Source organism: Cherax quadricarinatus, unplaced genomic scaffold (assembly GCF_038502225.1).
Source record: "Cherax quadricarinatus isolate ZL_2023a unplaced genomic scaffold, ASM3850222v1 Contig1770, whole genome shotgun sequence".
Taxonomy (NCBI): domain Eukaryota; kingdom Metazoa; phylum Arthropoda; class Malacostraca; order Decapoda; family Parastacidae; genus Cherax; species Cherax quadricarinatus.
The window spans coordinates 15,544-29,318 of NW_027196796.1; the positions used below are offsets into that span (position 1 = coordinate 15,544).

At 42.2% G+C, this 13,775-nt stretch overlaps 1 protein-coding gene across 2 annotated transcripts in view; it reads right to left on the reverse strand.

Annotated features, from left to right (window-relative positions):
• Positions 1-13,775, reverse strand: part of LOC128685074 (solute carrier family 49 member A3) — a gene marked incomplete at its 3' end in the record, with an annotated part of 54,139 nt that overhangs the window by 13,951 nt on the left and 26,413 nt on the right. Inside the window, 2 exon segments of one of the 2 annotated variants that reach the window (XM_070081119.1) lie at positions 12,007-12,115; positions 12,602-12,712. In XM_070081119.1, the coding sequence (XP_069937220.1) occupies positions 12,007-12,115; positions 12,602-12,712 (220 nt within the window). 2 annotated transcript variants of the gene reach the window in all.

The following is a 13,775-nucleotide window of genomic DNA, read 5'->3' on the forward strand; positions in this document are numbered from 1 at the left end:
TACCAACTTGCTCTTTCTTCTCTTAAATCCAACACTAACATTGTCATACTATCTTCTGACAAAGGTAATTCGGTAGTGATCCTTGATCGCGAGGATTACCTCCGTAAAGCTGATGTCTTGCTCTCTGACTCACGTACCTACACTCCTCTCGTTTTCAACCCTCTTGATCGCATCAAGAGAACTTTCAACAAGAAACTAAGGACTCTCTCCGACCTCTGTTCTCCTGACTTTGACCTTGTTCAACGGTTTCGTGTCATCTGTCCCTCTCTTCCCTATTTCTATGGTCTTCCCAAAACTCATAAACCTGATATTCCTCTTCGTCCTATCATATCCTCTAGAGGTTCTGTCTCTTATTCTCTTGCTTCTTGGCTGGCCAAAACCCTCACTCCCTTTCTTGGTACTTTTTCTCCTGCCCACCTCCGTCACTCTCAAGACTTCATTGAACGGGTTCGCTCTCTCCCAACCTGTAAGATGCTTAGTCTTGACGTTGAGTCCCTCTTCACCAATGTAACTCTTGATGATGTCCTTGATTTCCTTAGAGAGAAGGCCGATGAAGGGTTTCTAAATCTCCCTACACCTACTGATGTCTTTCTTGATCTTATCCGCTTCTGTGTGGACTCTAACTCCTTTTCCTTCCAAGGGAAATATTACTCTCAAACCTTCGGTGTCGCTATGGGCTCTCCTCTCTCTCCTGTCCTTGCTAATCTTTACATGGAATACTTCGAGACTGTTCTTCCTGCCCTCGATATGCAACCTTCACTCTGGCTCCGCTATGTGGATGACATCTTTGCTCTGTGGCCTCATGACTCCAGTCTCTTCCAACCTTTTCTTGAAGCTTTTAATAATCTTGCCCCTTCCATTAAGTTTAAAGCTGAATGGGAATCTAATTCCTTGCTTCCTTTCCTTGATGTCCATGTCCACCGCTCAGATACAGGTTTTTCCTTTTCCGTTTACCGAAAACCTATGTACAGTGGCATGTACATTCACTACTTTTCCTATCATGCTTCCCCTGTCAAGAAAAGTGTTCTTATTTCCCTCTTTCTCCGTGCCCTCCGCATCTGTGATCCTCAGTTCCTTCCAGCAGAAATTTCCACTCTTCATAATTCGTTTTCCTGTCTTCGATACCCTTCCTATTTCATAGACTCTGCCCTCTCACGTGCTAAACGTAATTTCTTCTCTCTCAAACTCTCTACTCCTGGGAACTCTTCTATCCTCTGCCTTCCCTACATTTCCGGTCTTTCTAATCTCAACAATTCTCTCCGTCCCTTAGACATCAAGCTTACCTTCCGCCAGACTAACACTCTTCGCACTAATCTCGTTCATACCTCTCCTCCCTCTACAGATGTTCCTGGTGTCTACTCTATTTCTTGCTCCTCCTGTCCTCTTCAATACTTCGGAGAAACTGGTCGATCTCTTTCTGACAGTCTTAGGGAGCACAAAAATAGTGTTAGGCTTGCCGACACTAACAATGCTCTTTTCTGTCACGTCAGAGATCATAGCCATCCTATTGACTGGTCTTCTGCTAAAACTGTCTTCCCTACTTCCAACTTGAACAGTCGCCGTCTAGTTGAATCCTCTCTAATACACAACTTTCCTTGTATGAATCTGAGCCCTGGCTTCGTCTCTGTAGATGCCTTCCTCTCCCACTACATTGTAAAATGCTCCAAACTTCAGAACACCCGTGACTTAACCTGACTCCTCATTTTTTCTTTTTCTTTTTCTTCTTCTCCCTCTTCCCCTTTCCTCTTTCCTTTTTCTCCTCTGGGTTGTTTTTTTCTCTCTCTATCTCGTGTTTCTGTTCCTTCTTCATTTATTTCACCACTTCCCCTTTCACGCACCTCTGTGCGCTTGCTCTCCCTCTGTGGGCACCTAGCTCTAATGTAGTGCTCCCCTTCCTTTGTATTTGACTGGCTCGTCCTCCCTGTTCCCCACTTCTACCACTACCACTACTACTACCTCTTCTACTACTACTACTACTACTACTACTGATGAAATTAAGACACATGTGCGGCATCTGGGTGTCTTTGTTGTGAACTTTTCGCCATTGGTTGACTGGATGGTGAAACATCTATGATAGGGATGCCCGGGTGTTGCGCATGTGTCTTAATTTCATCTTGTCGGTATTATATACCATTCTTGTGCTACTACCTCCACCTCTTCCTGCCTATATATAGCCGTCCTGCTCCACTTCTGGTTAGTGTGACTTTGTAAATGGTCCAAGACGGACCGAAACGTCGTCGTAAGCTTCTCTCTTTTATGTGCGGGTTATTTGTGTATTGTTCCAGTCACGGTATTTTGCCTTTTTTTGTTATTTATAGACCAATAAGCCTTACCTCCATAGTGGGAAAATTTATGGAATCAATAATTGCCGAAGTAATTCGTAGCCATCTTGATAGGCAGACTAATTAATGAATCTCAACACGGCTTTACAAAGGGGCGTTCATGTCTTACGAATTTACTAACTTTTTTCACTAAGGTGTTTGAGGAGGTAGATCATGGTAATGAATATGATATTGTGTATATGGACTTCAGTAAGGCTTCCGATAGAGTTACACACCAGAGGCTATTGAGGAAACTTTAGGCACACGGAATAGGAGGAAAAAAAATTTCCTGGGTAGAGGCATGGCTGACAAATAGGCAGCAGAGAGTTTGCATAAATGGAGAGAAATCAGAATTGGGGCATGTCACAAGCGGTGTTCCTCAGGGGTCAGTGTTGGGCCCGTTGTTGTTCACAATTTACATAAACGACATAGATGAGGGAATAGATAGCGACATAAGCAAATTTACTAATGACTTTAAAATAGGCCGTCCAATTCATTCTAATGAGGACACTAGAGCACTCCAGGATGATTTGAATAGACTGATGCAATGGTCGGAGAAGTGGCAGATGCAGTTTAATATTAACAAATGCAAAGTTCTAAATGTTGGACAGTTAAATAACCATGCCACATATAAACTAAATAATGTAGATCTTAATACTACTGATTGCGAAAAGGATTTAGGAGTTCTGGTTAGCAGTAATTTAAAACCAAGACAACAGTGCATTAGTGTTCGCAATAAAGCTAACAGGATTCTTGACTTCATATCTAGAAGTATAAATAATAGAAGTCCCCAGGTTGTTCTTCAGCTCTATATATCCTTGGTTAGGCCTCATTTAGACTATGCTGCTCAGTTCTGGTCACCGTATTACAGAATGGATATAAATGCTCTGGAAAACGTACAGAGGAGGATGACAAAGATGATCCCATGTATCAGAAATCTTCCATATGAGGATAGACTGAGGGCCCTGAATCTGCACTCTCTCGAAAGGCGTAGAATTAGGGGGGATATGATCAAGGTGTATAAATGGAAAACAGGAATAAATGAAGAGGATGTAAATAGCGTGCTGAAAATTTCCAGCCAAGATAGGACTCGCAGCAATGGTTTCAAGTTGGAAAAATTCAGATTCAGGAAGGATATAGGAAAGCACTGGTTTGGTAATAGAGTTGTGGATGAGTGGAACAAACTCCTGAGTACAGTTATTGAGGCTAAAACGTTGTGTAGTTTTAAAAATAGGTTAGATAAATACATGAGTGGGTGTGGGTGGGTGTGACTTGGACCTGACTAGCTTGTGCTGCTGGGTCTGGTGCTGTGCTCCTTCGTTGAGTGGAGGTGACCAGACTGGGTGGGTCATTGGGCTAATCCGGGGGGGTGGGTCATTGGACTAATCCGGAGGGGAAGTCAATGGGCTAATCCAGGGAGGGGACATGGACCTGCTCCGCATGGGTCAGTAGGCCTATTGCAGTGCTTCTTCTTTCTTATGTTCTTAAGTTCTTATAATGGGGCTGGGAGAGTGGAGTGGGGATGTGATGTCGTGCAGCGTCAGGCTGGGAGTCTAAAAATCTGTGGTGTCCTATATGAGCCTGACCTGAGCGCTGCAAGGGTGGACAATTCGAACAGGATGGTGGAACGGGTGCAGCGACACTTAGGAATGCTGCGACCTCACCATTTAACCCTTAGGCAAAGAGCAATTGTGATCAGTGTATTATTATATAGTAAAGTCTGGTTTGTTTCAGCAGTGTTGCCGTTGACAGGAACGGCGATCACGAGTATTCTTAGAAAGGTGTTTAAATTCTTATGGGGTTCTGGGTGTGACTGGTTGCGACGGGAGGTAGTGACATTGCCGGTATATAAGGAAGGGTTGGGATTTTTGGACTTGAGAAGGCGCGTGAAATGTGTGTTTATTAAGAGGGAAGTGATGCGTGTAGGTGGATGGCAGGGGAGGGGGAGCTAGATAAGGTACATGATCAACTACGGAAATGGTATGGGGGAGCGGAAATGAAGGAATGTGAAAAGGTGTTACATGCCTTAGTGTAAGCCAGGGATCCGGGAAAAGTAAATGTGGGAATTTTGTGTAAATTGTTAGAGGGAAACGTATCAGACATAAACAGAGATATACACCACAGCACCGTATCATCCTTTGCGGATGATACTAGGATCTGCATGAGGCTGTCATCTGCTGAGGACGCGGTTAACCTCCAAGAAGATATAAACAAAGTTTTCCAGTGGGCAACGGTAAACAATATGATGTTCAATGAGGACAAATTCCAACTACTCCGTTATGGAAAACTGGAGGAGATAATAACTAGAACAGAGTATACTACTGACTCCGGCCATACAATAGAGCGGAAAAATAATGTAAGGGACCTGGGAGTAGTAATGTCTGAGGATCTCACTTTCAAGGATCACAACAGTGCCACGATCGCACGTGCAAAGAAAATGATAGGATGGATAATGAGAACTTTCAAAACGAGAGATGCCAAGCCCATGATGATCCTTTTCAAATCACTTGTTCTCTCTAGGCTGGATTACTGCTGTACATTAACATCTCCATTCAAAGCAGGTGAAATCGCAGATCTAGAGAGTGTACAGAGATCCTTTACTGCACGTATAAGTTCTGTCAAGCACCTTAACTACTGGGAACGCTTGGAAGCACTTGACTTGTACTCGTTGGAACGCAGGAGGGAGAGATATATCATAATCTACACTTGGAAAATCTTGGAAGGAATGGTCCCAAATCTGCACACAGAAATCACTCCCTACGAAAGTAAAAGACTGGGCAGGCGATGCAAAATGCCCCCAATAAAAAGTAGGGGCGCCATTGGTACACTAAGAGAAAACACTATAAGTGTCCGGGGCCCAAAACTGTTCAACAGCCTCCCATCAAGCACTAGGGGAATTGCCAATAAACCCCTGGCTGCCTTCAAGAGAGAGCTGGACAGATACCTAAAGTCAGTGCCGGATCAGCCGGGCTGTGGCTCGTACGTTGGACTGCGTGCGGCCAGTAGTAACAGCCTAGTTGATCAGGCCCTGATCCATCGGGAGGCCTGGTCGTGGACCGGGCCGCGGGGGCGTTGATCCCCGGAATAACCTCCAGGTAACCTCCAGGTACATGTAGTGTATGCATGGGACGTAATATGGCGAAGATTCAGTAATTTAAGGATATGACCTAGGGCACGTAAGGTTATGTATCGCTTCCTACATGGTATATTGCCGTCGGGAGCGATGCTCCGGGATAGGAGGGTCATGGAGGGTGGGATGTGTGGCATATGTAGTGGGGAGGAGACTGCCTATCATGTGGTCTATCAAACCATACCACGGGCGGGGATAGAACCCACGATCAGAGAGTCTCAAAACTCAAAACTGAAGTTTTGAGACTCTCTGATCGCGGGTTCTATCCCCACCCGTGGTATGGTTTGTTTGCACTCATGTCATTACGATTTCGTGAGTCATGTGGTCTATTTTTGTGAAGGTTTGGAGTGCACCAGGGCATGGATGAGTAGGGTAGTAGCAAGGGTGGGGGGTCAAGGTGTGTCGGTATTGCGAGCGTTGAGTCTTGATATGGGTGGGGTGGATGAGGATATAGCAAGGGGTTTAGCATATACAATCGTGGACTGTTTTGTGCGGTATGAGGGGGAAGGAGGGTGGGGAAGTGCGGAGAAGGGTATTGGCGGCGACGTTTTATCGAACACTGTGTCGCAATAGAGACATATATGGGAAACGGTGGGGTGAGGCTTTTTCTGAAGGTTATAGAGGGCTAACAATAAGGAATTTATTGGTGTTACAACAGGTGTTTAAACTGCAGGGGTGAGTATGTTGATGCATGGGGGGGAGTCAGGGGTTTGAAACGGGCTGGCCTCCTAGGGTGTGAGGTGATGGGTGGATGGGCGTGAATGGAGGTATACATAAGAACATAAGAACATAAGAAAGAAGGAACACTGCAACAGGCCTACTGACCCAAGCGGAGCAGGTCCATGTTCCTCCCCCGGATTAGACCAATGACCCACCCAGCTCAAGGATGGAGCACTGCACCAGACCCAGCAGCACAAGCTAGTCAGGTCAACTCACACCCACTCATGTATTTATCTAACCTATTTTTAAAACTACACAACGTTTTAGCCTCAATAACTGTACTCGGGAGTTTGTTCCACTCATCCACAACTCTATTACCAAACCAGTGCTTTCCTATATCATTCCTGAATCTGAATTTTTCCAACTTGAAACCATTGCTGCGAGTCATCGCTGGAAATTTTCAGCACACTATTTACATCCCCTTTATTTATTCCTGTTTTCCATTCATACACCTCGATCATATCCCCCTAATTCTACGCCTTTCGAGAGAGTGCAGATTTAGGGCCCTTAGTCTATCATAGTGAAGATTTCTGATACATGGGATCATCTTTGTCATCCTCCTTTGTACGTTTTCCAGAGCATTTATATCCATTCTGTGTAAATGGTTGTGTTGGTGTGAAAGGGCTACTTATTATTTACTTCCCTTGTGGGGAAGGTATAAATGACAGGTTTAATATATGACATGTACCATTGTTAAACGATATAGAGTTTTTGTCATGGTGTGAATGTTGCCAATTGTGAGAGTTTGGTTGAAGGTTCCTTGATGGAAGAATATTAGTGATGCAGGGTATCTGCTTATGTTATTCAATGCCTGTATATTCGTATTTTGTCACTGACCAAGCCTGAAGCATTTTAATTGGAGGCGAATGTGTAACGGTCTTGCATTTGTAATTTTTAACGTATCTTGAGAGGGTAAATCCTTTACTTTGTACTTTGAAACACTTTGGTTTATTTGTATATTTTTGTAATGTGGTTCTTGCATCACCATTGAAATGTAAATATATATTATTAAGTCATGTGAAACAGGACCAGTGACCTAAATTAATATCTAATGTACACTTATGTATCGTCTACGTCTCTAAAAAAAAATGAATATAATGTTGTAGTTAGGCAGGTGCTCGTAGACACAACGAATGTCTACTTATGTGGATTGTGTGGTAATAGTTGGTATGTTTGTACGTGGCGTGTTAGTTGTTATAATGGTTTTTGGTATGGTGCTTCTAATTTACTTAATCGCGTTATGCCATGTGGAGAATCTTTATTCATGTCCTAGTATTGTATTATTTTATTATGTTTATACATCCTTGTACTTTTCCAATAATGTAGTAATGTAGTGTATTCAATAGCACTATACAATGTAAAATGCACTTTATGTAATGTTGTTATAAAGCTTGAATCTTCACGGCGGCTACATTAATGTTGATATTTATAACTTGTAGGTGTATATTCCTCTACTTATAAAGGTGTATAAGTGTTTAGGATTGTAATGTTCATATTTGTTAATAGTTTGTAATTTTATGTTTTCTGATTTTGGTGATGGTGTACCACCAATGTTTGTAAATACTTATTCTTAAGTTATTGACGAGTTCAGGGTTATGATCGTGAATTTACGGTTAATTAAATAAGTGTCGTGTCGAATAGGTAAAACTTACAATTTTGGCTTAAATAGCAATGCTCTTCTTGCCGAATGAGGTAAATGAAAATTTGTGTATGCAATAATTTCGCAAAAAAACATTCTGAACCAAACGGAAAAAAATATATTTGTGTTCGTTTATTATTATATTATTGTAAACTTATCTAAAATATGTTTAGTTGGATTAGACTAAATTAAATTTCGCTAGTTATAATAAGGTTAGGTAAATTTTCTAAGGTTCGTTTGGTCCAAAATTATTAATTTTTACATTAACATAAATGAAAAAATATATCTTTAAACGTATAAGAGAAAATTTTAGAAAGCACCACACACACACAAACACACACACACACACACACACACACACACACACACACACACACACACACACACACACACACACACACACACACACACACATACAGAAACAAGGGGTCACAATTGGAAGCTGAAGGCTCAGATGAGTCACAGGGATGTTAGAAAGTATTTCTTCAGTCATAGAGTCGTCAGGAAGTGGAATAGCCTAGCAAGTGACGTAGAGCAGAGAGAGAGAGGACCTAGTAGCGATCAGTGAAGAGGTGGGGTCAGGAGCTGAGTCTCGACCCCTGCAACCACAATTAGGTGAGTATAATTAGGTGAGTACACACACACACACAGGCAGGACCCATACATAGCTTTAAGACGAGGTATGACAAAGCTCAGGACGCAGAGAGAGAGAGAGAGACCTAGTAGCGATCAGTGAAGAGGCGGGGCCAGGAGCTGAGTCTAGACCCCTGCAACCACAATTAGGCGAGTACACGCACACACACATAGCAGAGTTACAAGTGGAGAGGGTAACAGGAGTTGAATGGGAAAAGCCAAACTATGAAAGGGGGGACTACACAGGTATGAGGAACTTCCTGCAGGAGGTTCAGTGGGACAGAGAATTGGCAGGAAAGTCAGTAAATGAAATGAAGGAATACGTAACAACAAAATGCAAGGAGGTAGAGGAAAGGTTTGTTCCCAAGGGCAATAGAAATAATGGGAAGACCAAAGCGAGTCCTTGGTTTACCCGAAAGTGTAGGGAGGCAAAAACTAAGTGCACCAGAGAATGGAAAAGGTACAGGATGCAAAGGACCCAGGAAAAATAAAGAGATTAGTCGAAGAGCCAGAAACGAGTATGCACAGATAAGGAGGGAACCCCAGCTACAGTACGAAAACGACATAGCATCGAAAATCAAGTCTGACCCGAAATTGATGTATAACCCCATTAGGAGGAAGACAACAGTCAAGGCTGTTGGAAAGAAAGTGGGGAACTCACCAGAAACGATCGAGAGGTATGTGAGGGGCTCAACATGAGATTTAAGGAAGTATTTACAGTGGAGACAGGAAGGCCTGTGGGTGGACAGAAAGGAGGGGGACACCAACAAGGAAAATACCAACTAGTGTTGGATGACATAAACACAACTGAGGAGGAGGTGAAGAAGCTGCTAAGGGACCTTTATACCTCAAAGGCAATGAGACCAGACATCTCCCCGTGGGTCCTTAGAGAGGGAGCAGAAATGCTGTGTGTGCCACTAACCATAATCTTCAACATATCCCTTGAAACTGGGCAACTACTTGAGGTATGAAAGACGGCAAATGTAGTACCAATATTTAAAAAAAAGGAGACAGAAAAAGAGGCACTAAACTATAGACCAAGTCACTGACGTGTATAGTATGCAAAGTCATGGAGAAAATTATCAGGAGGACAGTGGTGGATCACCTGGAATTGAACAAGAGTATAAATGCCAATCAGCACGGATTTATGGAAGGCAAATCCTGTGTCACAAACCTACTGGAGTTTTATGATAAAGTAAGACACGAGAGAGAGGGGCGGGTTGATTGCATCTTCTTGGACTGCAAGAAGGCCTTCGACACAGTTCCTCACAGGAGATTAGTGTAGAAACTAGAGGATCAGGCACGTATAACAGGAAGGGCACTGCAATGGATCAGAGAATACCTGACAGGGAGGCAACGAGTCATGGTACGTGATGAGGTATCACACTGGGCACCTGTGACGAGCGGGGCTCCACAGGGGTCGGTCCTAGGACCAGTGCTATTTCTGGTATATGTGAATGACATGACGGAAGGGTTAGACTTAGAAGTGTCCCTATTCGCAGATGATGTGAAGTTAATGAGGAGAATTAAATCAGATGAGGATCAGGTAGGACTTCAAAGAGACCTGGACAGGTTGGATACCTGGTCCAGCAACTGGCTTTTCGAATTTAACCCCGCCAAATGCAAAGTTATGAAGATCGGGGAAGTGCAAAGAAGACCGCAGACGGGTATAGGTTAGGTGGCCGAAGACTGCAAACCTCGCTCAAGGAGAAAGATCTTGGGGTGAGTATAACACAGAGCATGTCTCCGGAAGCACACATCAACCAGATAACTGCTGCAGCATATGGGCGCCTGGCAAACCTGAGAATGAGGTTACAGTGCTGCATGTTGCCTGGTAGACAGGCAACATGCAGCACTGTAACCTCATTAACCATTCAACAAAACATGTTTTCGTATGAAGTGGCGCCGGAAGATTGGTGGGCGTAGAGTGCAATTGCTCAAGGACGCACTGCTTCCAGGAATGAGCTACAAGATGCATGTAGCGGAACACATCTTTAATGGGTCAGGTCCAGTAATCTCCCTAGAGCAAAAAAAAAAAAATTTCCCCAATAAATGCAGGTTCTGCTGCATAGTATGCGTTGGGAAAGGTCATCACCTTCCTGATAACAGTTGTGTTATCAGGAAAGTGATAGTTGCCTTAGCTGGGCTCAGCTGACTGTGTCAGCCACACATCTGGCTCACTTTCTGAACATGTCTCTGAGAGTGTACATTATTCTTGCCAAGTCTCCCAGCTCAGGCTGACAGATTTCAACATTGTATATGAAACCCATCCCGTGTGATGGAATATAACAGGATAAACGTGACTAGCTTTTCTTCCCACTATATAACTGTCATATAGAACTGGGTATCCGTACGCTGGTGGTGTATCTACTTTTGCTAAATAAGAAAAAAAAACCGTGTCCCCAAAACATTATGCGTTTTTCTGAAAAATAGTTTTAAGTTACTGAATTCACAGTGTTCGATGCTGGAACTATTCACAACTTACCAACAAATTAGAGATCATAACTGGACGACGTTTCGGTCCATCCTGAACCATGATCAAGAAGCGATCGAAATGTCGCCCGTCTTCACCTCCATTGATTGTTTAGATTAGTTTGAAAAATTAACTCATTTGTTGGCTTATTACCTTCCCTATACCCATTATTATTATTATTATTATTATTATTATTATTGCTATTATTATTATTATTGCTATTATTATTATTATTATTATTATTATTATTATTATTATTATTATTGCTATTATTATTATTATTAGTGCTGTTATTTTATTATTATTCTTGTTGTTCTTGATGCCGTTATTATTATTATTATTATTATTATTATTATTATTATTATTATTATTATTATTATTATATCCATGGGAAAGCGCTAAACCCCAAGAGGTTACACATCGCTAGGAAATGGGATCAGGGATCAGGAGCAATGAGGTTCGATCCAACGAAAGGAAAGGCATCTGAAACTCCGCATTAAGACGGTAGCGGCGAGGGAGGAGATAAGGCCGAGAGCGGAAACTTGAGCCCAGCAACTACATATAGGTAAGTACAAACAAGTACAAAATTTTTACGAATGTGATAACTGTCTAAAAATGACCCCACATCACCTATTTACTACCATTAAAAAAATTTAATCATTAAAATCCTTATATATATATATATATATATATATATATATATATATATATATATATATATATATATATATATATATATATATATATATATATATATATATATATCTTGGTATATATTTCCTGTTTGGATATTCCTGGTCTGGTCTTATCTAACACTCTTACTAACATAGATTTGGGGCAGACTGATACCTTAAAATAATCGTGAAAGAATTTCACTCAGGTCTTATGATAATGGAAAACTTATCATGTTCATTTAAAAAAATGTAAAAATGTAAAGCTGCTTCAGCCTTGGACATGACTCAGTCAAACGAGGCATTTGTATATTCAGTTCTGAATTTAGGCTCTTTTGACCGATGATGCAACAGAACAGATGCATTCAATTGGCTTTAAAACTAACAAGATTGCATAAAAATGAGGGGTTGGTACTCACAGAGAGAGAGGACGGTGGTGGAGAGTGTACGAGAGTTCTCTGGGAACCAGAGTTGAGATACCTTGGTTGGTATGAAGAGGAGGAAGGACTGAGCCATGCCAGCCAACACCTGATAGAGAGTACTGTGTCAGTCACAACACACACACAGTGAAGAGGCGGAGCCAGGAGCTGTGAATCGACCCGTACAACCACAATTAGATGAGTACACACACACACACACCAGTGTGGATGTAAGTGCCTTACACACGTCATTTTTGCACTCGCTTATTGCAGCTCTTGGCTTTGCCTTTTAACTTGCTTTTTACCTGTCATACCTATTCTTAAAACTATGACCAGGAACAAGTAGTCTTGTAGCCTGCCTCCAAGATTACTTGTTCCTGGTCATTCCACTTCATGACCTCCCTGAGGTTGAAGTAATCTAGAATTATCAAACTACTATCTACTATTTCGAGTTATTTCTTCATTAGATATAGTTATGGTGTGCACATCCACCAGCACACCATATGCACATCCACTAGCACGCCACGTGCACATCCACCACACCCACCACATGCACATCCACCACACCCATCACATGCACATTCACCACACCCACCTGGCCAGTGATACAGACGGCGTACTGGGCGCGGCAAGAGGGGATAAGCCCTGAAGTAGAGATACCTCGAATCACAGCTCCCAGGCAGTTCAGCGCCGACCCTATCTGGATCTGTGAACACAACAAGTCTCTCAGAAACTGTCTTCGCAGTAGAAGTCTAGAAAATACAGATAATTTGCTCATCCATATACAGTCTCGGTTTAGAGAGACAAGTGAACAAAAACTTGGATATATTTACTAGGAAAAGTTTCTGCCCTGAGATGTAATCAAGGTCCCAGGACCGAAACGTTTTCTTAATGAACATGGCCTAGTTTTTGCTCACCTGTCTCAATTAAACCAAGTCTCGGTATCCAGTAACAAGGCTTCAACTGTAAATACTTTAGTTCCAGTTGGCTCGAACACTCTCTGCTCACGAGAAAAATGCGAAGCCAAATTCCTTAAAGAGTTAGAGAGAAAAAAAAAAAAGATAAGAAAACGAAGGATCTCATAAGGGATTTCAGAGCAACTAATTTTGAGTCCCAGCGTCTCAGGTAATGATTGACTGTTGTATCATTGGTAAATGCCCTAGCGATAGAAACCTCCTTGTCTCTATCATTCTATACACCATGAACGACAGTATACATAATGCTGCATTTACAGTATTATGTATACTGTGCTAGTGTCCCAAGGAGCAAGACGTTAGGTCAGGTCTCTTTACTCCTGCTGCCCCTGTTTACCTAGCGGTAAATAGGTACCTTGGTGTTGGTTTACTTCTATGGGCCGCATCCTGAGGAATAGTCGTATACCTGTCTAATACAACATAATCACAAACAGGCAAGCTTAACAATGCTTATTCTGTATACATATCTAAAGAGGCTTTCAATAGACTAAAGTTCGTTATCGCAGTCCCATGAATACCATAGAAACATGATCTACGTTAATGATAAAGCACAAATTACATTTAACGAAAGAATATCACTAATCCGTTGTCAATATTATTCTCTGGGAGTCCTGTGCCTTAAAAGTTAAATACGATAAACGAACATAACCCCGGTGCCCGAGTCAGCAGGAACACTAGTATGTTGGCCCAGAGGAGAAACTAATCGCCTGGTGTCATGCAAGACTTGTATTCTCCTCTCTGCATTGAAAACAAATAATCATGCAGCGTAATAAGCCTTTGCAGAACAGACAGATT